The 27,584-nt window shown below is 38.6% G+C and overlaps 1 protein-coding gene across 4 annotated transcripts in view; it reads left to right on the forward strand.

Moving 5' to 3' along the window:
- LOC121321868 (protein bicaudal C homolog 1-like) overlaps nt 1-27,584 on the forward strand; it is a 109,066-nt gene that overhangs the window by 42,157 nt on the left and 39,325 nt on the right. For all 4 annotated transcript variants that reach the window (XM_041261165.1, XM_041261166.1, XM_041261168.1 and 1 more), the window contains exon 3: nt 25,918-25,987. In XM_041261165.1, coding sequence (XP_041117099.1) covers nt 25,918-25,987 — 70 coding nt within the window. The remainder of the gene's footprint in view (nt 1-25,917; nt 25,988-27,584) is intronic.

A 27,584-nucleotide genomic window follows, 5' to 3' on the forward strand; every position in this document is an offset into this window, starting at 1 on the left:
TTCTACAATGATGCCTCTCTTCCTGCATTTAGCAGTTGATAATATGTTTATTTTTACATCGTCCATTGGGTGGAGATCTATATTTCAGCCTAAATGCTCCAGACCCAGACAGGAAGACAAACAATTTGAAACACATTCCCATATTTTACTTTATTTATTCTGACCAGATCATATTATGTGGGGCTGTGGCTGGGTACAACCCACCGCTGTGTGTATTTTGTATTATTATTATTTGAACTGTATGGTTTAGTGTTAAAATTACAATGTTTTGTTGTTATTGTTTACAGCCTAGATGGGGTTGAAATGCCCCTTCCAGATAAAATTGTGAGAATATGTGGTCAACAGCGAATGATTATTGACAAACTGGTTGTTGACCACGTGTATGAGAAAGCCCGTGCCGAGTGTGGTCGAGGGATAAAATAGGTAATTGATAGCCAGTTAATCCCTCGGCCACAATATAAAAACAAGCCGCTTTGGCTGAACAGGGTTAGTGTGTTCACAGGCGGAACGAGTTGTGAAAAATGAAACTAAAACTCAAAGATAACAATTGCTACCCGTGCTGGTTTTACACCAGCATGATAGTAGTTTTGTTCTGTTTCGTGTCTGCTTTGCTTGTCTAGTTATTTTGGTCACCATGCTGTTTTGTTTTGTAAAGTATTTGTTTTGTTTTAAACTTTTTATTTATAATTAAACGTGTGAATCAGCACTTTCATACACTGCAGTACTGACTGTCTGTGTCCATTCTCTTCCGGATCTGACGTCACCATGAAGCTATCCTGCAAAAAAAAAAAAAAAAAAAAAAAACCTTTACCAGAGGTCGGTTGTGGTTTATATTGGCTTATAGTTAGGGTTCCCAGTTATCTGGGTTTATATTTCTTGGTGGTTTTTGGTGGGTTTTTTGTATTTTTCTATTTAATTGTTGTTATACAATAGCCAAGTTGAGTGAATAATAATAAAAAAAAAAAAAGTCTCGAACTAAATGCAATTTGTTTGTTTTACAATGACAAACCACTATGCAAGTTACTGTAGCTACATCAGGTTACAGATCATGTGTACTTTTGCATGTGAAACTGTTGTGGTGTTTTCTGGCTTGCGTGTCTGCGTTTGCAGTTTTATTGCAATACCATCTAGTGATTGAATGACAAACCATGACGATCTTACAGAAATATGGAATGTAGTTTTCCAAAATCTGTAACTCTGATTAATGCCTGGAGATATTTGGAGGCTTGTGTCCATCAATCCTACAAACCCATAAACAAACAAGATAATCTGCAGATTATTGTTGACACAATTCCTTCTAGTTATGTGATACTGACGTGTTTTTTTTTTTTTTTAAATGAACTTTTTTTCCTGGCATTTCATTGGGTAGTACCAGGAGGTAATAAAGTACCAGTATAAGTGCCTTTTCACCTGGACAGATTTCCTTGAGCCACCTACTTGTTCAAGTTTTAAACCACAAAACCTTTTTCTGTCTTTTTTTTTTATAATATTTTTTTCAGAAGTTTCCGCTTTTCTAAGCACAATAAGACCCTTCAGGATGGGTGGTATTGGGAAAGTAGGCTCATGGGCATTCCAGTAGTATTATCATTTATTATTATTTATTTCTTGGCAGACGCCCTTACCCAGGGTGACTTACAATTGTTATAAGATATAACTATAAAATATCAGATTGCAGAATATCCTATTACACGTAAGAGCAGTTATAAAGTACAATAACATTTGTAGAAAATAAGATAAAGTATCAAAAATAATCAAAATAAAGAATACAGTAAATTACATTTAAGAGCAAGTGCGACTAAGAGCAGTTAACTTAAAATAAGCAAATATTTGCTTAAGTCCAGTAAGAGCATGTAGTAAGTATTATAAATGGATGAGAATGATTTCAAATTAGAGCAATTACAAAAAAGTTTGAATTTGGATACCTACAGGAGTAAAATCAAATACAAGATACAGGCAGTAGTTATAGTTAAGAGCAGTAGTAGAATACTGCAAGATATGGAGCAATTCAGTACAAGTACAAGCTGATGCAAGTACTAGTACAATCCTTGTACCATATAGTCCAGTATAGTTGAGAGGTTTACAAATGCTATCTGAACAGGTGTGTCTTGAGGAGGCACCAGAAGGTGGTCAGGGACTGAGCAGTCCTGATATCCGTGGGTAGGTTCCACCATTGAGGGGCAAGTGTTGAGAAGGAGCAGGCTCTGGAAGGGGGGAAGCTGAGGGGGGGTATAGCTAATCTGCTTGTGGTGGAGAGGAGCGGAGGGGGCGAGAGGGAGTGTAGGGAGAAATGTGAGATGAGAAGTGTGGAGATAGAAGGGAGCAGAAAGGTCAAGACAGCGGTGGGCGAGTACAAGAGTTTTCATTTGGATGTATGCAGCGATAGGGAGCCAGTGCAGAGAGCGGAGCAGCGGTGAAGTAGAGGCAGGGAGGCCTGACAAGAGGGAGTTGCAAGAGTCAGTACCAGGGCCTGAACTAGGAGCTGCGTGGAGTCATCGGTGAGGAAGGGGCGAATTCTGTATATGTTGCTGAGGAAGAAGTGACGGGAGCATGCCAGAGTACTGCCCACCCTGTTGGTTCTTATTGCTTACATACACAAACTTTGTTTTTCCCATCAGCACATGTACAAAGTTGTTTATATTATGCTAGTATAGTTTGTTTATTAAAAATATTTCAGTCTAGGAAGAATTAATTTAATTTCCAAGAGAATCCATGGTATTAACTGCAACACATGCAGTGAAAGTTCATGTGCCATTTATTAACTTTATACAGAACTAAAAAACATTTTTAATGCAGCATGGCTTTAAACAAGTATTTTTAACAGGAGGTTCTGTCTAAAAGAACAAAACAGTACATTTTAAAGTGACTTTTTTTTTTAGTCATCTTTATTCTAGGCTAAATAGGCCCAACACACTTTATACATTATTTAACATTTGTATTTAATTCTCCATGTTTCAGCACAGTTCTGAATCTAAATCAGTTTGGTTTTCCCTGGCTTCAGAATAGACATCATTTTCCAAGTTTATGTAAACAAGAAAGAGCAAGGGTCCCAGCTGCAATACATGGCCCTAAAACAGTTACTTCCCTAACAAGTACTCTCTGCTTCCTTTTAACCAGTTTAGTAACTAGAAAAGCTGTTCTCAGCTGAATAGACTTCATAGACCTGTTACGGACAGTCACTGTTTTTCAGTCTAGATTGTGCCATATAAGTAGGCTGTGGCCTTGCCTTTAATAGCTATTGCTAAAGGTATGTGCATACATTTTATATGAAAGGGCCTACACACTGCACTGTTTGATCATCATCACAAAAAAATTTGAATAGCTTTTAGTCATTTACTTTATTGCTATAATCCAGACCTTTTTAATGTGCATCAGCTGTTCATTTTGGTGAACTTCTGACAGTTAATGCGTCTGTTGTTTTGGAAATCGGTTTGTCGGGAGTCTTGCTTCCATTAGTTTAATTTTATATTCAATTAAGATTTCAGACATTTTACCCTTATGTGAGATGTGTAAACACTTTGGAACTAGTGTCCAGGTCCCTGTGTGTCATATATATATATATATATATATATATATATATATATATATATATATATATATACACACACACACACACACACACAATAACTCCTTGTTGTGGCCAGTAAGCTTTTTATTTTCAGTTCTGGATTCAGTTCTGTGGCTTGGTTACAGATAGCAGGAGCTCCTCATGAGCTAGATCCCAGACTGAAAAAAAAACCCTCAATCTGGCTTCAGATCAATGTTTGACATTAGAGTATAGGTTCAGCAAATGGAAGTGACCTGTAAAAACACAGCCCATTTTATAGGAATGCCCGTTAGTTATTCTGCTGTCATTTTATGTTTTTTATAATGGATAATAATTCATCCCCAGAGATTTAAAAATAAAGTATGTGTTTGCATTATTGTTTTTAGTTAAAATATGTACCTTACTCAAAATGCAAACAGTTGAATATCTTAAAAAAACAAACAAAAAAAGTGTGTGTGTGTGTGTGTATATATATATATATATATATATATATATATATATATATATATATATATATATAATTAATGTTTATTGGTATATATGTATATAATATTATATATCGTGTAGATCTAATGCTGCATCACATAGACAAAACTGCACTGACTAAACTGCACTTAAAAATATTCTTGATTTTTGACACTGTAAATGCTGCCATTGTTTTAAGACTTTATAAAGGTCTGTCTTGAATTAACATTTTATGGCGAGCGTTACACTAACAATACAGTAAATGTGTGTTTTGTATTTGTGTTCTTGTGTTGTCTTTAAAGAGTAGTCAGAACTGCTGTAGTTAAATTAAATATAATAAGGTTAGCCCTAAATACATGTCAGCCTAAAAGAAAACATGAATGCATTTACTAAAAGAGCTGTTTTTATCTACCTGGTCTTTTTTTAAAGCTTTGGTTTAGTGTAAATGTTCTTGATTTTTACAAATAAATCACTAGTTCCAGTTGTGCAAGTGGGATTTAATTGATTTCATTGATCAATAGTCCAGAATTTGCAGAAAAGCAGTGAAAACGCATTTGCTTACTACAGTATTAGACACTGTGTTTTTTATTTATTTATTCAAATACTAGACACCAAGCAACATGCCCTATATGCTAATACAGGATTTAAGAGCCGATCGTGTACAACGCAGAAACTTCTTCGCAGTACCTTCACACACACTTATCTTTTTTATTTATTTAATTTATTTATTTTATTAATAATGTATCCAAACTAAAAAGAAAAAAAAAAATCCCTTGGGTAAACCATTATGGTAATAATGTCATCTCTTCTGTAAAACTCATGCCTGTACTAAGCGTGATTTAGTATTACTCGGTTGAACTTATTTAGAAAAAGCATAACATAAGTGCATGCATGTTTTTCATTTTGGTGAGAATCAGTGTGCTACATCATTTTGCCAGCAAAACCATTATTTTGCATTGTGAATTGTTGTTGCCAGACCGTGATGATTTATGTAAGTAAAAGAGATTGTTTATACCATCTCCTTAGTTACTTTATAGATTGACCGCAGCTGGTAAAGCTAAACATTTATCGCTTAATCTATAGATTTACCGATTTTACACATGAAACGTAACATATATATACTATTATCTTGTACTGGATCTGAAAGTTTTGTTCTGAGGTAAAACTAGGCCTGGCATCCATTCTCTTTTGGCTCTTTCCATTTGTTTAACATGAGTTAGTGATTGGCATCCGGCTGACCTTACTTGAAGAAGGCATTCGTAGATAAAGAGCTTCCATTGGGAATGCAACATTTTGAAGTTACTGTAAAACAAGAACATTTTGCAAGCTAGAAATGTTTGCTAATTTCACATTTATTAAAAGTCTGCAAAATTGTGCCGTGAGATATATTATTCATACATGTACTGTACATTTAAAAGAAAAAGCGCATACATTTATTGCAGCAAAAATGGACCTTGAAGGCCATTTGCGACATTTAAGTTGCCGCAAAAAAAAAAAAATCCTGTTTTCCAGTAAAAAGCAAAAGAGATAGAGAAGTGACATTGTGCTTGTGTGCATGCAGTGACACGTGTATATCTGTTCTTCAGGTGTGAGAATCTTATTATTCTGAACATATTGTTTAAGTGTAGGCTACAGGCAGGATGCAGTCTTTTTTTCTTATTGGACTTGACTTTGTTTAAAGTCTTTTAAGACTGGTTCAGACTTCAATCTCGGGAGCAGCCATTTTGAAAAGAGCTTTGAAACAGACTTTAAGGTTTTATAGGTGTAAAAAGTTATTGATTTTTTTTTTTGTTAATGAAAAGAAAAATTACAGGTATGTTCTTTAAACAGTTGTAGCAACACGTGGGGACATATACCACTATTTTTCTGAACCCTGCTACTTACTCTTTTTTAAAGTGTGTACCTGTGTTCATAGAAACAAAGCAATTCTAACAACCACCCACACTATGTCGCACACATGCTCATATTTTTTGAGTTGCTGTTTGGATGTGTCATGGCAATATGTATGGATAAGTTGGCCATAAATCATAGTAATAAAAAAGTGTTTCATATTGACACACACACAAAAAGTTTAGTCATTGAAGAACATAAGAGATTATGTTCCAGAGTTCCTGGATGCTGTCTCTTGAGTTTCACAGATGGTCTCTCCTTCTCTTACTCACTGTCTGTGGCTCTTCCGGTTTGTGCAGTAATAAGCAGTTCTGTCTCTACAAGCTGTTTTTGACCGATTAGAAATGCATGGAGTTGTTTCCTAAGTAACTGGTAGCGTTTTTCCAGAACTGGAATTGAAGCAGAATGGTACTGGCACCTAATTCTAGGGGTTTTTTGTAACGTTTTCTGAAAAGTATTTCAGAAATGTTTTACTTTTCAGCAGCTTTTAACTTGGCCAAAAACAGGCCTAATGATGCTCTTTTTCACTTTTCACCAAATAATAAAGATCTTCTTTTATAACCACATTGGGTATGAACCTTAAAATAGTAGAATAAATACATGACTAATCCTGTTATAGGGGCTGAAGCTTGGCTGCTTAAAGAGATTACTCACAAAATTTGTTTCGGGGGCCCCTTGTACAGTTTGAAGGAACTGTGTCAAGCTGCAATATTTGGGGCCCATGACACCTTTGTATTGCTGCTGTCCCATTTGCATTAGTACATTTTAAAAGGTTCCATATTCCAGTTTTGTCTGATTACGTTTCAGCACAGAATGGTATTTGGTGGGGCAAGCAAGAGCAGGTTGTTGTAAATGATATAGAAAATATTGCAGCTTAAACTAAAACTGAGTTCTGAAGCTTGAACTATGCAGTAAACACAGAAATAAAATTCATATTAGGCTTTATAGAAACACCGGCACCATATATGGCAGTCTTTTATTTATTTAATACATTTAATTTGTAGCATTAATAGAAGCTTTAGTTCTACATTCACATCTTGCATTGTCAGTTCATTCCACCATGTCCTGCGGCTCCAAAAGTTAATCCAATCTCTAATCAACTTGGTTGATCCCACACACATGCATATACTTTTGAAATGAGTTTGGAATGAAGCTGTGACACCTTGGTTCCCCTAGTTGGATAATGTCTGACTATGACTTTGTGACCAGCACCACATTTGAAATAATAGTAACTACCCCAAAAAAATGTGTTGTACCAACTTAGGAGCACTCAATAAAGGGAAGACCTTGCACCAAAATGTGTGGGCCATTTCATGACTGTTTTCCACCGCTTTAACCCAGACCAAATAATTGTGTACTCTTCGAATAAATGCAAATGATTTTAATGTGAAAACCATCATACAGAAGCAGTAGTACCCAAAACTGTTTTCCATTTTGTAGGAATTTGAACATTAATCCAATTCCCCCACTTAGTATTTCCATGACTAGTTATCCCGTCTTCAAAAACAAGCATGACTCATAAATGCAGTGCAAATATTATCAAATGTAATGCAGAACAACTGGGTGGATTGTTTAGGTTTTTTTTTTTTTTTTTCTGAAATGGTAACTGCCAAGACTGGTTTCTCTTTGAATAAAAACAGGCCCCAAACTGGCAGGGGTGTCCAAATACTTTTTGTAGCAACTCTGATTACTGTAAACTGTAATTATACAAAATACAAACTTCCTGGTATGGAAGACTGCTCTGGTGATTCTGTTTTGTTTTTCCCTCAAATTCAGCTTGTCCACAAACCTTGCTGTTGAAGAATTTTATGTGCTATAAATGTGTTAATACTTGGTGGAAGCGCTTTTGGCAGCAATTACAGCTGTGAGTCTGTGGGTTAGGTCTCTACCAACTTTGCACTCCTAGATTTGGCAATATTTGACCATTCTTCTTTACAAAACTGTTCAAGTTCCTTGGGGAGCATTGATGGACAACAATCTTCAAGTCTTGCCAGACGTTTTCTATTGAACTTAGGTCGAGGGGTTTGACTGGGCCACTCGAGGACATTTACATTTTGTTCCTTAGTCACTTCAGTGTAGCATTGGCTGTGTGCTTCGGGTCATTGTCATGCTGAAAGGTGAACTTCCGTCCCAGTTTCAGCTTTCTTACAGAAGAACTTCTCTGTACTTTGCTCCATTCATTTTCCCTTCTATCCTGACAAGTGCCTCAATCCCTGCCAATGAGAAACATCCCTATAACATGATGCTGCCACCACCATACTTGTGGATAGTGTTCTTTGGGTGATTCGCTATGTTGTGTTTGCGTCAAACATAACGCTTTGCATTTAGGCCAAAAAGTTCCATTTTAGTTTCATCAGACAACAAAACTTTTTTGCCATATGGCTAAAGAATCTTTTGAGTGTTTTTTTGCATACTTAAAACGAGATTCAAGATGGGCTTTCTTGAGTAATGGCTTCCTTCTTACCACCGTACCATACAGGCCAGGTTTGTGGAGTGCTTGGGATATTGTTGTCACATGCACACCTTGACCAGTCTTGGCCATAAGCCTGTAGCTCTTCCAAAGTTGCCATTGGCCTCTTGGTAGCCTCTCTGATCAGTCTCCTTCTTGCTCGGTCATCCAGTTTGGTGGGACGGCCTGCTCTGGGCAGGGTCTTGGTGGTGCCATACACCTTCCACTTCTGAATAATCATCTTGTCACTGCTCCAAGGCCTTTGATATATATATATATATATATATATATATATATATATATATATATATATATATATATAAGGCCTTTTATATATATATATATATATATATATTTTTTTTTTTTTTTTTATATATATACCCATCCCTGATCTGTGCCTTTCAACAACTTTGTCCTGGAGTTCTTTTGAAAGTGCCTTGGTGCTCGTGGTTGAGTCTTTGCTTTGAAATGCACTACCCAGCAGAGGGAACCTACAGAAACTGCTGAATTTACACTGAAATCATGTGAATTGCTACAGTTTAACACAGGTGGAGGCCACTTAACTTGGTGTGTGATTTTAAAGTCGATTGGTTACACCTGAGCGAATTTAGAATTTTTAGTAGTTTCTATTGCAAAGTCAAGGCTATTTGATAGATTTAGAAAGGACCTTTCATTAGGCCCTGGAGTGAAGTTCCACTGGATGTGAAGCAATGTTTTCTGTTTTTGTACTTGGGAGTATCCGTGGATGTCTAAAAGCAGATCAAGTAAATGCTCATTTGTAGCCAGTAATAACAGTTGACGAAGATTGTTTTGCACCAAGTTATATTATGATTGGATACCAGTGTATCAAATAATTGCCCCTTTTGAGATGCAAACAAATTACAGTTTACAACTTTGTTAATTTAGTAAAGTATGTTAATATAATTAATATAAATATATTTTCACCCCATTACCCTATCTGCATGATTGAAAAAATAGCTCTAGTTTGAATATTATATATTCTCTATACTGCATATTTTTGTGTTAAAGGTGGGTGACATAACATTCTACAGATACAGATGACTTTGAATTTGTATTTATAGCTGTGGCATAGGGTATCCAGGTTACTGACACAACTTTTTGTTAGTAGTGAAACATTTTATTGAATGATTAGATTGGGATGCTGAGATTGCAAGTGTTTACATGGTTAAGTCACCATTCGAAATACTTTAGAAAGTCTTGGCTGTGGATTCAGCAATTTTTTTTGGTGAAATATTTTCAACGTGTATGCTTTTGTCAAATGAACTGCCCCGACCCATCAGTTTGAGTCATTAAGAGAAAGACAATGCTGGATATTATATACTAGGAACAAAGTTTTTATAGACCAGGTTGCTTCGATCATTACATTGAGACACTGGACAGCTGCCTGAAAAGAACATGCGTCACACAGAAAATGTCAGTCTCGTAACTCTTCAGAACAAAGGTTTAATCTTTTAAGCAGAAGTAGCATTTGTGGGGAGAATAATACAAAACAATAAACGAGAGAACAATGTAATTAAGAAGAATACAATGAGGATAAACTCAGTGTAGCCTTTGTAGAAATTACATTTGATTGTATTTGATGTGTAGCCTGAAGGAAAAATAAAAACATAATTTTATATAGTTTTAATAGCAGTTTTTATGTACTTTTGAGTTAAAGCTGTTGTGTCCTACAGTCATATTACGTTTTATACTCCTTCTTGGCTATTTGTTTGCTTAATCCCTCCATTTGTACCTTTCTGTGCCCTTCAAAAGTAACCAGACCTTGGTTTTCCAGTATTGCATTTCCTAAATGATGTGTATTTGCAGCTGTAGACGGATAACCTTTTTTGAAGCCTTCTTGCTACTCTGTCATGAACTAAACAGCTGTGCCCCTCCTAATACCTGCAGCTCCATGTTTTACACATCCTTTATAAGCTGCTGTTCAAGTCAGGGCCAATTAAAGGGCTGTGCTTTTATTTCCAAATAAGAGTTAGCAAGCAACTCCCATAGACTAATGCTGTATGTTGAACATTGGCTTATAACATAACCTTCCTGCACACACACGTAAAAATGACTACAAAAGATTTAGAAGTGAGTAGTTTTTCGAGATTTACGATAATACTGTAAATACAGTATAATCGTAAATCTCGAAAACTACTCACTTCTAAATCTTTTGTAGTCATTTTTGTATTACTTTAGTATAAATACATGTTAATTTGGATTCATATGTTGTTTTTTTTTCTGACTATATGTGAACGAAAAGACACACTTTTGCCTGTTTTCCCATTGGAAATAGTGATATTTTGAAATATCACTGTCCTGGTCACAAAAGCAAAGTTTGTGGGGAATAATAGCCATTTTCTATATTTTTGAGGCATAAGCAATTAGGAAATAACACTTACTACCCAGGAACAAAAATTGTGTTACATAGTGTTATCAAAAATGTATCCATTAACAACAAAACAGCATACCTTAAATTGAGTTCTTTATTTGAGCTGTGTACTATAAAATGATACCCTGCTTGAGGTGGCACATCCAGACTGTCTGTGTGATTTCCATCTTAATCTGAGCTAATATTCAATACATAACTGTGTGAATAGGTAACTATCTTCAGCCTCAAATCGGGACTAAATAACTAACTTCAGCCCTCGATTTGGGAATAAGTACCAAATTTCAGCCCGTTTCTTCTGTAAAGCTCGGAGCTCCCATCCAGAACTTGTCGTCTGTTGAGTGTCAGTTTTGGGTTCCAACTAAAGTTAGCTGCGATTTGGCTAAATGTGTCGACACACAGCAAGAGCAAGCCCCGATAACCTCGATGGATGTGGGTGAGGCTGAGGCGAATGATTGACACTTTGTGCTTGCACAGTTCAAATAAAAATGTATTTAAGTAAACTGTGGAGCAAAAGTACACGGCTCAAATAAAGATCTTGTGTCCCCTTGCGTAACTGAATTTCCATTTGAGGGAAGCTGTTTTTTATGCACGGCTCAAATAAAGAATTGAATTTCAATCTAAGGTATGCTGTTTTGTTAATAGATTACTTTTTTGTTAATGGATGAGTTTGCATTATTTACTTTTTGTTACTTTCACTTATCATAGCTGTGTGGGGAGCTTATTTAATTGTACAAATCCACCATTTCGCTGCCTTAGTGTTCTGACCTCTGGACATTTAATTATGATTTTTCACAAATTCATTTAACTTCTGTAATACATTCCTCTTTGGTTTTGCCTTCATGGATTCCTTTATTTTTGTTCTAGCTCTGGTTTGCTGTATAGTACTTGTAAGCGATTTGGAATTTGTCAGTGCTGTTTATGAAATTGAATATACAATGCAGTCATCAACTCTTATTACTGCACTGAAGTGTTTCATAGCAATTGTACAATGTTATGTGGTTTCAAGATTAACTTTTAAGGACAATAGGGTATTTAGTTGGGCAGCAAAATAGATGAATAAATAGCTAGGTGGAGGAGGAACTGCTGTTGATTAAACTATTTAGATGCATTGTTGCTTATTGGGCAGGCTTGTAAAGAGCTCAGAACCTCTATTTTATTATCCAATTCAGCATTTGTTTTATCCTTATCAAAATAGTCAAATCAAATCTGAGTTTTAGCTTGCTATAATGACTGAATGTGGATCATTTCTAAACAGTAACTGACTCACCCGTCCTATTCAAAAACACCAGAATTTCTTTATCACTTAAATCTAAACAGATGGTTTACATTTTGGTAGTCAACGCTGAACTATGTGTTCCCCTGGTGGACTTGCAGGAAGTGAGGATCGTGAGCTAACGATTTTGACTGTTGACCCTTGAAGAGCAGAATAGTCACCTAGCCACAGTAAAACACACATTTAATATTACAAAGCTGCATGCTAAAAACTCAGAATTGTTGTTTTTGGGCTGAATTCGTTGTCATATGTTCATTATGATGTGATGTATCTTCATCATACCATTGAAGTCTAATTACATCAGACATTTTTCAAATGTTTGGAAATAAATGATGTAGCTCTTAAAATATTAGATGTTTGGGATACGAGGGGAGTGTTAACGTGGAAAGCAGACTTTTCTTGTAGTCAACAGGGTTAGTTTTTGAGTTAACAGAACTGTTTAGCCAGGCCGAAAAGAAGATATTTTCCACCATGAATTCAGTGTGGAGTGCTGACTAGTAGTAGAAATTTAAGAAGGCTGAAATGAAACACTGCACATGTTGAGTTAATGTGTGCCGTATGCTTACTTGAGCTAGCAAAGTCTTTAAAAAATGTCCTCAGGAAGAGAAGGGACTTTATTATGATGTGAACCATACTGTCCAAAATCAACATTATACAAAAGGACTAAGGGATTTGTGTTTTATGTCATCAACCACACCCGAGTTAATAGTCCAGATTTTCGCAATACCCATAAATTCACAATACCAATAAATTCCTAACGACTAGATTCACAGATTTAAATTTTTACCGTTTTTCCTGCCTACTATAAATTCCAAGTAACTAGATTCAATTTTTCGTTTCAATATTTCCTGTTACAATGTCTAATTTACATGTGGCCTAACAGCATTAATTTTCCATATAAACCCCTTGTATTTCTCTGACCACAGTTCCCTTTTTTAGGAACATGGTCTAGATGATGTGATTTATAGCAAATACACTATGGGAATTACATTGGATGTGGCTAAAAAGGGTATGGAAAAGCCTCGAAGCATTAAAAAAAAAAAAAAAAAAAAAAAAATCCACAAGTTATTTACAAGGTTTGCAACCACCCCTCCCGCCACCACCCTACAAGCCTCGAAGCATTAAAAAAAAATAATGCACAGGAGTTATTTATGAGGTTTAACTTCCTATGTTAATGGGAAACTAATAATATATGCAACTGCACTTTTTTTGTTTGTTTGTTTTGCATGGCCCTCAAGCTGTACAAAGCATCCAGTGCACTGTAATGCGCCACAGCCAAGGTGAAACTTCACTGCCATTCAAAGAAAAGATATAATAATTCGATCTGTCTGACTGACTTTAAAAATAGAGAGAGAGTGTGTTCATCATGAAAAGAACAGGTATGCAAATTACCCCAAAAAACGTATTTCAGAAGAAAAATCAAAGTGAAATGGAGAGCACCATCCAAATACCAAAGGTAATGCAACAATATTTACTAAATTGTATGGAAGAGTATGGTAAATTATTGCATGTGTTACACACATTCATTTATTGATAGTTGTTTCTTTTCTTTAGTATTTTTATTCTGCTGTCAGTTCACAAAACTGTAACAGTATCACATGTATGTCGTTTTCTATTGGGTGTTACATGTATTACTATGAAATGTAGATGTCTGAAACATTATGCACTTACACGTGTGAATTATTAAAACAATTTGTTAGCTACCTATCAGTCTATCAGTATAGGGTTAAATAAATGCCAGTAGCATTTTGTTTATTAATTTGATAGTTTACTGGGATGATGAATTTACTAAATGGGGACAATAAATCACTGTCACCTTTTAAATTGTTGCTTGTGGATTTTGTTTAAGAATACAGAATTGGATCAGATTTATTTTTGTTCATTTTATGGAACATTGGTGTTAGTGCGGTGCGTTGGGGGTTTGCTGTTACTGTTTTGTTATGCGCGTGTCATGTCTGAAGTGTATGTGGGTACTTCAGATGAGCACAACATGAGCTGTTACCACTGATAAAACCCGACTGGTTTCGTGACAATGAACACCAGTAATTAATTAACAGAACCGCCACGGTAGTCATTTTGATGGTTTTCACTTTTAAAATTTAAATTGCTCTGCGTATGTTAAGGATCTGCGGTTGTCTGTTCTTTACTTTACCTAAATACATATATTAAATACCCTGATGGCGTTTGAAAGTCAGAATAGTAAAAATAAAAGGTTCTAAGCATGTCTACCCAGAACTGCCAAAATTAGTCATTTTGACGACTTGTTACAATACGTGCTTTTATTGTCAATATAACCTACAATACTCTCTTTTTTTGTATGTATACAAGCCAGTTTGTTATGTCTACCTCTGCAGAGTTTACAGCAGTATTTGAATAAAATATTGCTCTTGAAGTCTAGATATGTGTTATCCAAATCTCTATTGTAAGCCTATCAATTCCTTGGTGAACTGCCGTCTGGTTATCTACGTGAGCATATATAGGGCCCTATCATATGTAGGGAAACGTGGGTAGCATGCAGCGTTTCCATCGACGTGTGGATGTGAATGATGTGAGGCACACCCAGCAACAGCAACCCCGACATAGGCGAAGATATGCTGAAATGGTGTACCGGCCTCGGCACACACATGAGGATCTCAACAATGAGCAAATAGTGTCCAGGTATCGTCACGACTCATCTATGCCACATGCTGGATGATGACCTGGCCAGCACAAACCTGCGCAGTCATGCCTTGTCTGAACAATTGGTAGTGTCTGTCTGTATGTGTATCCTGGCTACAAGGACCTTCCAGAAGGTAGCAGGTGATACAGTGGGGATCACCCAGTCAGCCGTGTCCCGCCACCTCGACCGGTTCATAACCACGTTGTTGCGACATGCTGAGGAACGTATTAAATTCCCCAGTACCAGAGCAACGGTGAGGAGATAATGCATGGTTTTTATGAGGTCGCGTGGTAGGTTGTAGGTGGAATTGACTGCACCCATATTGCTATCTGGGCACCTGTTCCAGTTGTCCTGTTCTGTCAGGATTTCAGTTGTATTTGGAATAGTGGGAAACTTGAATAGCTATTCCATGCCATGTAAACAGGGAATTCCAAATGAATCTGTCCATATTCTGGATACCAGTATTCCGAAAACGTGATATGAATACCCACTTAGTATTAGGATACTATCAGAATACTAGGCCTTCTAGACACTTTATTCAGAAAACTTTTTTTTTTTCTAGATGCAATAGTCGTCATTTTATAATCTATAATATATAAGACGACGACTTGTGTGCCCAACAAAGCCTTTGCAAAAACTGTGAACAAATATTAGTACGTGTAGGACCCCAAACTGGGTGTAGACTATGCAGTATCTATCTTCCTTTTATCTCTTTTTTTTTTTTTTTTTTTTTTTAGTAGATCAACAGTCAATACCAGGTATGGTCAGTCAATCATTATATATTCTATGATATATATATATATATATATATATAGATATATATATATATATAATATTAAAAAATATCCTTATAGTCACATTGAGATTAAAACCTCTTTTACGAGTGAGACTTAGCCAAGCAGGTAGCAGCAAATCAATCAGACAACAAGTACACGATAAAATACAATTAAGACACAGGCAAATTGCATTTAAAACAATAATCAAAATACACCAAAGTAGTCAACTATTTAAAACAATTACAACTCTGTCATGAAATCATGCAGTTTACTCTTAAATTGCAATAAAGATATTTGGGTCTTTGGACTGGAACTCATTCCAGGGCCATGGGGCATAATAAGCAAAGGATCCTTTACCAGCCTCAGTACGTACCTTTGGGATTTTAAAAATGCAAAAAAGAGATCACTATGATCTCCGAGGCTATGATCACTATGGGAAGCTATAAGGTATCCATTTAAATAAGACTATTCATATAATTTACATTGAATAGCCTAATATACCAGAATATACCAGTGCTTCAACCTATGTAAAGCCAAAGTCATCCAGCCTACCAAATCATATAATATACAATGATGAGTATTAAATCTTGTTTTTGTATTGTACCTCAATGCTGCATGATATAGCGAGTCCACTTTACCTAAAGTTGATGGTGATGCAAACCTATGTACTGCGTCACCATAGTCAGTTTGCGGCAAAAACATACAAGCAATAAGCCTCTTTTTTTGTTTCCATAATAACATTTATAACATGTTCATATCATAGTGACGTTTATAGTGTATTCCCATGCCCAACAGACTCGCCTCTGTCCAGCACACTGCCTTCCTTCTGTTCCTTTTAATACGGTCCTATTAGCACAAATTTAGCAACACAGAAACACTCACCCCAAAACACCTCCCACAAACAAAGGAATTTCCCCCTTTTTATAGCATGTGGCTGGAACCTAATTATCAATTACTCAATTAGCTCCAGCCACATTCTCACATGTATTTTGGCAGGGATAGGAAATTAATTAATGAAGATTGAGAGAAGGATGAAGAGGACTGGGGGGTCCTGCCTGTTATCTTTGCTGTGTGTTGCCACACATCTGTAAATTAATTGTAGAAATACGTCATACACCCATCTTGTGGCCCATTGCTTTATTTGGCTATTCCATAGTTTGCAGTGCATTACGGGTGAGGGGTGGGCAGCTGCAGTTCAGAGAGCCAAACACCAACAAGGCACTCTTGCTGTGAATGACATGCTAACGTTTTCGTAAAGCCAGACCGGTGATATGATCTACCAATCAAAGACCTGTATTTTCTCTGCAGCAGTCCAATCGTAAGTTAGCTGAGGCGGGACAAACAGTTCTGTTAACTGTAATTTTTGGCCGTTTTTATGCAGCTGTCCAGTCTGCTGAATGTCGGTTTTGCTAATTGTACAGAGACTGTTCATTTATTGAGAAATCATAGTAGGCTACAATTAACATTTTAGGAACGTTTTTATAATTATTATTATTACAAAAAAATGGCATAATGAAAAAAATCCATTCCGGCGACACAAAACCTTACAAACGGGGCTTAATCATGATGTTCAAATGGGTGAGTAGAATGAATAACATAACACATTTATGTGTATCGTGTATATAAAATTGCTTGATTGATGTGTACTTTGCAGGTGAATAACCTTGTTACATTTACAAATCAGAGAGTGCTCTACCACAGTAGACTTTGTCACGGCACGACTTATAAAAAAAAAAAAAAAAAAAAAAAAAAACATTCAGAAAAAAAGTATCCAAAGCCTTTTTTTTTAATTTTATTTTACTTCAAATACATACAGCTATGTCGGATCAGCTGGCCTTTAAAGAACCCTATATAGTATTTCCTTGTGATACAATACTGTCCATATTCAATAAAACAGTGGCATTATCAGTACATTAATTTGAAAAGTCAGCGCCTAGCTGTGGAGCCAATTGTATATTTGAATGGTCCGTATGTATGTGTGCACAATATATTGTGTGGTCTTGTCTGCTGTCATATCGGTACATACTGTGGCAACACCAATGATAGCAGCTTGTCGGGGTAATGCCATTACTAATGGTGACTGTCCATCATTCTGCATTCTCGCTTGGCTGTTGTGTGCAGTTGCTATATTGGTAGTGAATGCGCAGACGGTTTTGCGAGGCACAAACCAGATTTGCGAATTGCTCAGAAAACCGCTATATTCCAATGTCTCGGAACTGCTTTGTGCCGTTTTGGAATATCTCTCATTTTGTGCCAAAGCACTGTTTTTTTGCAAGGCGCAAATTTAGCAAGGGGTTTGCGTGGAGATCGAAGATTGGGCCCATAGTCTGCTGTTTTATAATACTACTATTACAGGACTTTTTTGAGAAGTCTTGATATTTTTGAGTTTTGATTTGAGAGCAGCTACAGATATATTTGCATTGGCAGCAGGAATTTGGAATGATTTCACTGAAAACAGCGTTGCCTATTTCAGGCTAAACATAAAACAATACATGGGCAAGCAGCTGTTTCCGACAAAATCACGGTTTCTCTGGATACAATACACGTCAAACAAACCTGTTAAATTTGGGTTCAAATTTTGTCTGGCAGCGGACCCTACCCCTACCTGTGCAAAGATGAAACTCGCGAGACTGGGTGGCAATGTGGTACTTAGGCTGATGTAACCATGCTTAGGAAAAGGGATGAATGTTACCAATGACATTTTTTTTATTTCACTGTAATTAGCAAAACAGTTGAAGGAAAAAAAAAAAAAAAACAGCCTGGTTGGAATAGTAAACAAAGCGAGAAGTGAGTTTCCACCATCTGCACAAAACTTAGTACTCTGAAAGCAATCACTGGTGTCCAGTTGCTGTATTTTGCAATGTACTGGACATGGCAGTCTTCGAGGATAATATCATCTTATGATGCTAGCCACGGAGCTTTGGCAGAAACATTTAGATCAGAAAGCTGCAAAGCAGCAGGGAAACACAGCTCAACCTGGATACAGTGCGCATCAAGTGACACACGCAACTGAAAACAATGCCAGGTAAATAAATGCAATAAAAATAAAATGCCTGATATCTGTACCCAGTGTGAAAGAGCAGTATGTGGTAAATGCACATGACAAGTTGATAAGCGTTGAATCTGTGTGGATTGTGTTAATATGGGGGTGTCACAAAGATGGCTGCAGTGGATGAGGTTAGACCACACACAGACGTTTGGTGAAGCTGAGCGCTTGGTTGCACTCTGCATTTAATAATTAACAAACAGAAAATAGTAGGTTTGAAAGACAAATAAAACACTGGATACTGCACTGGCAGCCAAAACAAAGAGCAAATAAAAACGGACTAGACAGACAAACACGGTGAGCTGCTATTATTATAACTATTATTATTACCTCCGTCTCCAATCCCGTTCTCCACTCACCGAACACACAACCCAGAGTGAGTGAAAACATGCAGCTTTTATGCAGCTGTACTGAGACTCAATTGCTAATTAATCATTCAATAGGTACAACCTTGGTGTCTTGGTACAACTACACGTGAATTGATAAAGTGCAATTCCCTGTAATCACATATTATTACATTTTACCTGCACTGAAGAGCTGTGCAATCCTCGTGCCTAAATACAAATATACATTTTAAACATTCGTGCTCATAACCCACATTATATCCCATGTACCAATGACTATACACCAACATTAACACACATCATATACCACAGAAATACTCACAGGCATGGGGCAACATGCCACAGGGGGCTACTTTTTGAAGTAGTTTCCCTGAATGCGCATTCCTGTTACGGAGTGTAACAGGGAGAGATCTGTGCTGACTCTGCTGGCGTGTTCACGGGCTGCAGGAAGAGGGCGGCAGTCGCCCAACAACCGCCTGTGAGTCATGGCAGTGACACGGGGAGGTGGGAAAGTGTGAGTGTGGACTTTCCCCCTCTGAATGGCCGAGAGGCGGGTCTTGGGTGATTGTCGGTCCTATAAAATAACGCTCTGTTGTTTCCTCAGGTCTGCCCACTTAGACGCGCTAAGGGTGCGGACACTTTGATTCGGGACCGGGAATCAGCGAGACAGAGAGAGAGAGCGGGGAACCTTTGGGCAGACCCCGGCGTATTGTGAAAGAGCAGGCGAGATAGCCGAGAGAGTAGGACGGTGATCCGGGTCGTGCGGGTAGCGGCGACCGGGATAACGCTGCCGAGTGCAGCACCTTTTATTTGTAGTTTTATTACTGTTTTATTTTCCCTTGTTCTTTTCGCCTTCTGTTTTCATTATTATTTCTTTGAGCACCTGCGAGTGCATTTGCAGTTCGTGTACCAGCTGTGGTATTTCCGTGGTGCTGTCTATCATCGTTGATAGGCAGCCCACGGTCAACAGTGCCCTCTACCGGAGAGAAAAATACAAGAAAAAAAAAAGAGCCGGTCTAAAATAAAACTGGGCACCTGTGTGGTGTTTCCCAAATACACCTGTCTGTCTCCTGGTCAGTGAATTACCCACACCCCTTCCACACGTGGTGTCCGAAGTGGGATTATGTCCTTGATTGCCGGTACCAGTAGTTCTGGGGCGGGACTGTGAGCAGTTTAAAGATTGGTTGGCTGCTCTGACAGCCCCGTCTTCTTTATTGGCTAAGAAAGAGGAAGTAATTGGAGAGATTTTTCCCTTTCGCGATCCAGAATTGTTTTGCCATAGATTTAAACCCCGTAAAACTAAACGGGAGCGTCGGATCGCTAAGAATGAGGGCTGGCAATGGAGGGAGTCGGAGAAGTTCCAGGTGGGGGCGGTTGGTGAAGAGTCCGGGGGGGAGGTCGCGGAGCCAGCGCAGGCGTCTGGCTCGGCTGCCTCTGCTCGGGACCGACCTGACCCCGAGTTGGAAGCCATGGGAGCTGATTTCTTAGCTCGCTCCCGTGACTTCCGACTCGAGCAAGGGCGTGACGACGTGCTGGGCAGGCTCTTTGACCAAGCAGCGGTGGTTAATGGTCGGGTGGTCGAGCCCAGACGCGCCGCCACGTACCCCCACTTTGAAATTGATCGAGACCTACTGTACCGTGTTGATAAATTACCCCAGACCGGTGAAGTGCGTCATCAGTTGCTCATTCCTCAGCCCTTTAAGGAGGATTTGTTGCAGCTGGCTCACGCTATTCCCCTGTCTGGTCATTTGGGAAGGGATAAAACTAAAGCAAGGCTTGTGTCACGGTTCTTCTGGCTGGGGCTGGATGGCGATGTTAAGCGGTTTTGTGAGCGTTGTGGGGAATGTCAGAAGGCCAGCCCTAGAGCCGTTCCACGAGCCCCTCTGGTGCCTTTGCCCCTAGTGGAAGCTCCGTTTGAGCGTATTGGGATGGACATAGTTGGGCCACTAGAAAGGAGTGCGGCAGGATACACCCACCTACTTGTCATTCTGGATTACGCTACGCGTTATCCAGAGGCAATTCCCCTCCGATCTATGTCCGCTAAGTCTGTTGCCAACGAGCTTGTGAAGGTTTTCTCCCGGGTGGGGATTCCCAAAGAGATACTAACCGATCAAGGCACCAATTTTATGTCCCGGCTAATCCGCGGAACATGTAAGCTTTTGGGAATTAAGACCATTAGGACCTCTGTGTTTCATCCTCAGACAGACGGTTTGGTGGAACGCTTTAATAAGACCCTTAAGAACATGTTGCGCAGATTTATTCGTAGTGATGTGCGTTACTGGGACCAGCTGATTCCTCCCCTTCTCTTTGCGATCAGAGAGGTTCCCCAGGCTTCCACGGGGTTTTCACCATTCGAGCTGCTGTATGGGCGGAGACCCCGGGGCGTGCTCGATCTGGTCAGAGAGATGTGGGAGGAGCAGCAGGACAATTCGACCAATACAGTCCGGTATGTGTTGGACCTGCGCAAACGTCTTGAGTCTGTTGGGAAATGGGCGCATGACAATTTGCAGCAGGCGCAGCACAGACAGGAGACACAATATAACCGAGGAGCCCGGTTGCGCACATTTCAGCCGGGGGATAAGGTACTTCTATTATTACCCAGTTCTGAGTCGAAACTCTTGGCTAAGTGGCAAGGACCCTTTGAGGTTACATGCCAGGTTGGGAAGGTGGACTATGAGATCTGCCAGCCGGAGCGAAGGACAGAGAAACACATTTACCATATCAATCTTTTAAAGCCTTGGTTACAGCCAGAGGCGTTGTTAGTGGCGCATGCAGATGACGTCACGGACCTGGGACCTGATCTTTCTGTGTTGGCAAGAAAAGGGTCGGTACAGATTGCTGAGAATCTGACACCAACGCAGAAATGTCAGGCTCGCGGTCTGGTGGCGGAGTTTCCTGACGTGTTCTCTTCAGTCCCGGGGCAGACTCGAGTAGCCCATCATCACATTGATATTGAGCCGGGGGCGCTAGTTCGCCAGAGGCCGTACCGTATACCTGAGCGTAAAAGACAGGTAATAAAAGCGGAAATTGACGAAATGCTGAGACTGGGGGTAATAGAAGAGTGAGTCGGAGTATTTGGGGTATCGAGTCGGGGGCGGCCAGATCAGACCGCTAGTTGCTAAGGTGAAAGCCTTGACTGACTGGCCGGTTCCTACAACCAAAACCCAGGTGCGCTCATTCTTGGGACTAGCGGGCTATTATAGAAAGTTCATCCCGAGTTTCGCTACGCTCGCTGCTCCCTTGACAGACCTCACCCGGAAGGCTGCCCCAAATACGGTTCAGTGGACGGAGTCGTGCCAGAGGGCCTTTCTCGCCTTGAAGCGGAGGCTGTGTAGTAAGCCAGTACTATGCAGCCCGGATTTTGGTAAGAGGTTCACCCTGCAGACGGATGCGTCAGAGACAGGTCTCGGGGCAGTGTTGTCTCAGGAGGTTCGGGGAAGCGAGCACCCGGTCCTGTATATCAGCAGGAAGCTCCTTCCCCGCGAGAAAAATTATAGCACCATCGAGAAGGAGTGTCTCGCGGTAAAATGGGCAGTCGAGTCACTCCGGTACTACCTCCTGGGGCGACACTTCACCCTGGTTACAGATCATGCCCCCTTAGCATGGCTTCACCGGATGAAAGATAGCAATGCCAGAATCACACGGTGGTACTTGGCCTTGCAGCCCTATGCCTTCAGGGTAGTCCACCGAGCAGGAAAGCTGCATCAAAACGCAGACTTTTTCTCTCGGGAAGGCATGGGGGTGTAAGATTTTCGAATGAACCGGTGGTGTCATTCTGAGGGGAAGGATATGTAACAGGGAGAGATCTGTGCTGACTGCTGGCGTGTTCACAGGGCTGCAGGAAGAGGGCGGCAGTAGCCCAACAACCGCCTGTGAGTCATGGCAGTGACACGGGGAGGTGGGAAAGTGTGAGTGTGGACTTTCCCCCTCTCTGAATGGCCGAGAGGCGGGTCTTGGGTGATTGTCGGTCCTATAAAATAACGCTCTGTTGTTTCCTCAGGTCTGCCCACTTAGACGCGCTAAGGGTGCGGACACTTTGATTCGGGACCGGGAATCAGCGAGACAGAGAGAGAGAGCGGGGAACCTTTGGGCAGACCCCGGCGTATTGTGAAAGAGCAGGCGAGATAGCCGAGAGAGTAGGACGGTGATCCAGGTCGTGCGGGTAGCGGCGACCGGGATAACACTGCCGAGTGCAGCACCTTTTATTTGTAGTTTTATTACTGTTTTATTTTCCCTTGTTCTTTTCGCCTTCTGTTTTCATTATTATTTCTTTGAGCACCTGCGAGTGCATTTGCAGTTCGTGTATCAGCTGTGGTATTTCCGTGGTGCTGTCTATCATCGTTGATAGGCAGCCCACGGTCAACAGTGCCCTCTGCCCTCTAAAATAAAACTGGGCACCTGTGTGGTGTTTCCCAAATACACCTGTCTGTCTCCTGGTCAGTGAATTACCCACACCCCTTCCACACGGAGATATTTTCTAATTTGTAAATAATAATTTAGATTTTACAATTCTGTATGTACGCCTACATATAACCAGTTTACGGCTGGTTACGCAATATTTTCTTTTGTAATGTTTATTTTATTATGGTTTTCGTTTTTTGAAGTCGTGCTATGCAGTAGGCTAATGTGAAAAAGCCTTTTGTGTTATTTTTGTAAACAATTACTTCGTTTTTACAATTTCATATGTACATATAGCAGTTTACACTATCTTTCCTTTTGAAATGTTTATTTTATTATAGTTTTTATCCTGTGAAGGAAGCTTGTATGGGTGTGTAAGTTTGCTGCTACCACTACAAATATTAATATCTCATAAGCCATTTCAGCTAGCAACATTTTTCTTTAGAAGTTCTGTGTGACTATTTGCTTTCTGGCAACTGAAGACCTCACTCTTCCAGATACACCACTGTATTCTGTGGTTATCTCAGTCAAGGTGATTGCGGATATTTTGCAAGAAAAATGAACGTGCCCGTTATTTTATAAAGCTGCCATCGCCACAGTGTCCTAAGTCTCATATCTCCAGAATTTGAGGCAGTGAATTTATAATATTGCCAACGTTGACCACATATAGCTGCTGTATTGAGGTTGTGACTGCATCAGTTTTATTCCTACTTTGTCTCTTCTTGTATACCTTTTTAAAATATCAGATTTATCCTTTTCATAAACATTCAGTAGTACCAAAAGTCTGCTCCTTGCTTGGAAAGTACATGTTCTGTATAGATCCTATGCCAATGCTTTCCAGACCTAAAACAATTAATCAAGAAATAAATTGCTGATTGGGTGAATTTCTGTAGAAGTTATTGAGCTGAACTAATCTGAAACATGATCTGAACCCCCATGGGTGCCTTTAGTTTTCACATGCAACAAACTATACTTTTTTATAAGTTCATCTGACAGACTAAAACCAAGGGCAATTGGAATCCCTCAACATGCACACTTGGTGAGCTAATGGCTTATTTGATAGAATTGGCAATTAATAAAACCCCAATCCTTGTTCTCTGCACCAGAGTAACATGCTGTGGTAATAAAGATGTATTATTCCTCTTTTATTCTGTTATATGGAAGGTGAACTCTTCTTGTTGTCACGTCAGAGCAAAAAAGAAAAAAAAAATTCACTACTTGCTACAAAACAAATACCACACAAATAGACATTTACCACACATTTGGTCTCATTTAGGGAATTGTGAGACAGGACTATCAATTTCTGAACTTTACATAGGTAATGTATATCTTGTTGCTTGTAATTATGGTGGTTCATGAAATTTGAAGTCCCTGAATGTAATACGATGTGTTTTTCATAGTTCATACCCATTTTATGTGTATTAAGATAAATACATAACAATGCATGTTAGGTAACCTCAAGCAAATATTTGAAAATTAGGAAGACCTGGAATATACTGTTTATCAAAGCAGTAAATCATATTGCTTACATATAGCTACTGCCTTTTCTCACGTTCTCCTCTGGTGACTTTATGTAATGTCTTTGCCAGTTCAAGCCATTTGACATTGTCAAGAGAAAACGTGGGTTTCCAGACATCATCATTTCAGTAGTTATTTAGTCTCTTTCAAATGTTTACATTTTTATGTTGCCTCAAACTGCAAAATATCTTGTGTCAAATTACAATATTCCTCTTCAGAACTTCTGTTTGCTTAGAGGTCTACAAGATATAGTTGTTATTTTTATTATTTTTTTTTTTAAATCCAAGAGCACAGTAGAAATAATAAACTGGATCCTTGTGCTTTTAAGCAGTTTTTTTTTTTTTTTTTTTTTAATTTGCTTCCAAACGAAACATTCAAGTTTTATACCCTCTGCAGGCCAAAATAAATTTCATTTGATACTGTACTTTTCGTGTTAAAATAATGTATAAAATTCTAGGTGGCACATGATACTTGTTGTTAAATATATCATGTGAAAATTCACTAAATATTAGTGGCAACTCCTGCAGCTTGTTTTAGTATGCAAGTCCCCATTTATGCATGTCAAATATAATTATAATGCTTGTTGCTGTTCATGATAAAATGTATTTAGCAGATTAGGAATTAATGTACTGTTTCTGCATTATGGGAATTAAATACGTAAATATTGCTACAGTAACTGAACTTGTGTTGCAGGTTGTAATTGCATACATAAGATATACAGTATGACAACAGAAATAGTGAGAAGTTAATTCTATGTTTTAAATTCGAGTTATTTGGCCCCTGTGACCTTTTAGTTCCTGAGATCTGAGGTGACTAAAAATCATTTTGGCTAAAAATGCAACCTTGAACAACTTTTCATTGGACTTCTGTTCATGCTAAGGTCATTGAATGGCTCTTTCAAACACTAGTCAGGGATTTGGTGTGTGTTACGATTCTCGCGGATAAGTTCCATTACCAGTGTTATACGCTGTGGTACTGTACAATTCAGATCAAGCATGGTTTTACAAATCAGTTTTTACAAACCATTCAATTACAGTTGCAAGTCCTCTGACGTTGACATTGTACCTCCGGGGGATGTCTTATTTTAATTGACAAACCCCTCTGTTTCTACTTATTTATGTGCTTCCTTATTTCTTAAGTAATTTTCAATGACTGTTTTACAGGTTATGGAGGAAACTAAAACCCAGATTGCATGGCCTTCTAAGCTGAAGATAGGTGCCAAGTCTAAGAAAGGTAAGCATTTTAATATACTTGGATAGTTAATAGCAAAGAACAATCTGCAAACAGTATACTGTAAAAAGTAAATATTGGTATTTCATTTTTTTATGTTTAAATTTGGAATATGCAAATAGTGTATTTTAAAATACAATGATACTGGTTCTGCTTTCTGGTGCCTAATCTCTCCAGTGGTCCTGCTGTCTGACCTACATTACAGTGATAGGATGTTGCAGAGTAGTATTTCAAAGATTTGCAAATACTGAATTTAACACAAAAAAAGTAAAATAAAGCACAATGAAGTGGAGCCAGTAATGTTCTTGAGGTTGTGGGTTCTAATACGTAACTCATTATTGTTAAATTGTAAAGAATGGTGACTTACCTAATTATTTTATATTAACAAACCAGATTCACAAAACCAGTTTGAGACAATTCACTAACACTGGTTTGTAGCCAACCTCAATTTTTAATAAAATGCTTTTCATGGAAGATAATAGTAGGTTGGTCTAGCAGCCATCGCGAGTGGCTGAATGTTTTATAATGCGAGTCTGTGTGCAGTTGTACATTGCGTGGTTTTGTTGAAGATTTTAGACAGCTGAACCTAATTTATATAACCTGTAGATCGTGAAACGGGTCTGAATAATTTGCGGTGTTGGTGTATGTTGGGCTGGTTATCGATTCATCCACTGAATAAAACCCCATGAAGAGCCACAATTCCAGGAGTACACAGAAAACATCACGAAGGGGTGAGACTCCTAACTGTAAACTGTGCGACTGTTTCATTATTGCTGTACGCCTGTGAATGGCAGACACAAGTTTGTATGGTTTTTTAATTGAATTCAAGCACAAATAATCCTATTTTGGATTTTTTGTTAGTTTGTCTAGGCTTTCATTGACTAACATGAATGAATTAAAATATGTGTTTTTTGTGGGGGTGGTTGCAATGGACAAATCCACAGTCGAACAAATGGACCGTAGTAGTCACAATATTTTAATTCTAATCCTTTATTTAAAAGAGAAACACTAAAACATCAATGTACGCAAGGAATATGGAAATAGGAGATGAAAAAAACAGACAAAAGACATTCACTTCAATAATTCTCAATGTAGTGCAGTTACACCACGAAAGCAGCAGGTAGCTTGTAATGTAAACGTAGGCCTTTAAAAAAGGGAGTTCCTTCTGTGAACTTTCTAAAATTTTTTTAAGCAGCCTTTCCTTTCATTTAGCTGCTTTCAAACCTAATGCCTTTTTATTCAAGCTTAACCCAGGCTAACGGAGTTGTTTTGTGAATTGCTATAAATCTGGGAAGGAATGCAGTTTGGCATATTTGATTTTCAAGATGAGTTTAATGTTGCGTTGCAGCTTAATAAAACATAATTGACCCTCCTGAAGATGATAACCTTCAATGACTTTTAGATATAAATGTAAAATATTAAACAGTGGTGTGTGGCTTAATAGCAAATGTTGTTCTGGGTGAGGGAAAGAAACACACATACACTGTGCTTTTTCATCTTTTAAAGGTTTTTTTGTGCATTGCTGTTTTTCATAAATAAGGTTCAGGGGGGGCTCCCGAGTAGCACATCCAGTGAAGGCGCTCCGTGTGGAGTGCAGGAT

This window comes from Polyodon spathula, chromosome 10, assembly GCF_017654505.1.
Source record: "Polyodon spathula isolate WHYD16114869_AA chromosome 10, ASM1765450v1, whole genome shotgun sequence".
Classification (NCBI taxonomy): domain Eukaryota; kingdom Metazoa; phylum Chordata; class Actinopteri; order Acipenseriformes; family Polyodontidae; genus Polyodon; species Polyodon spathula.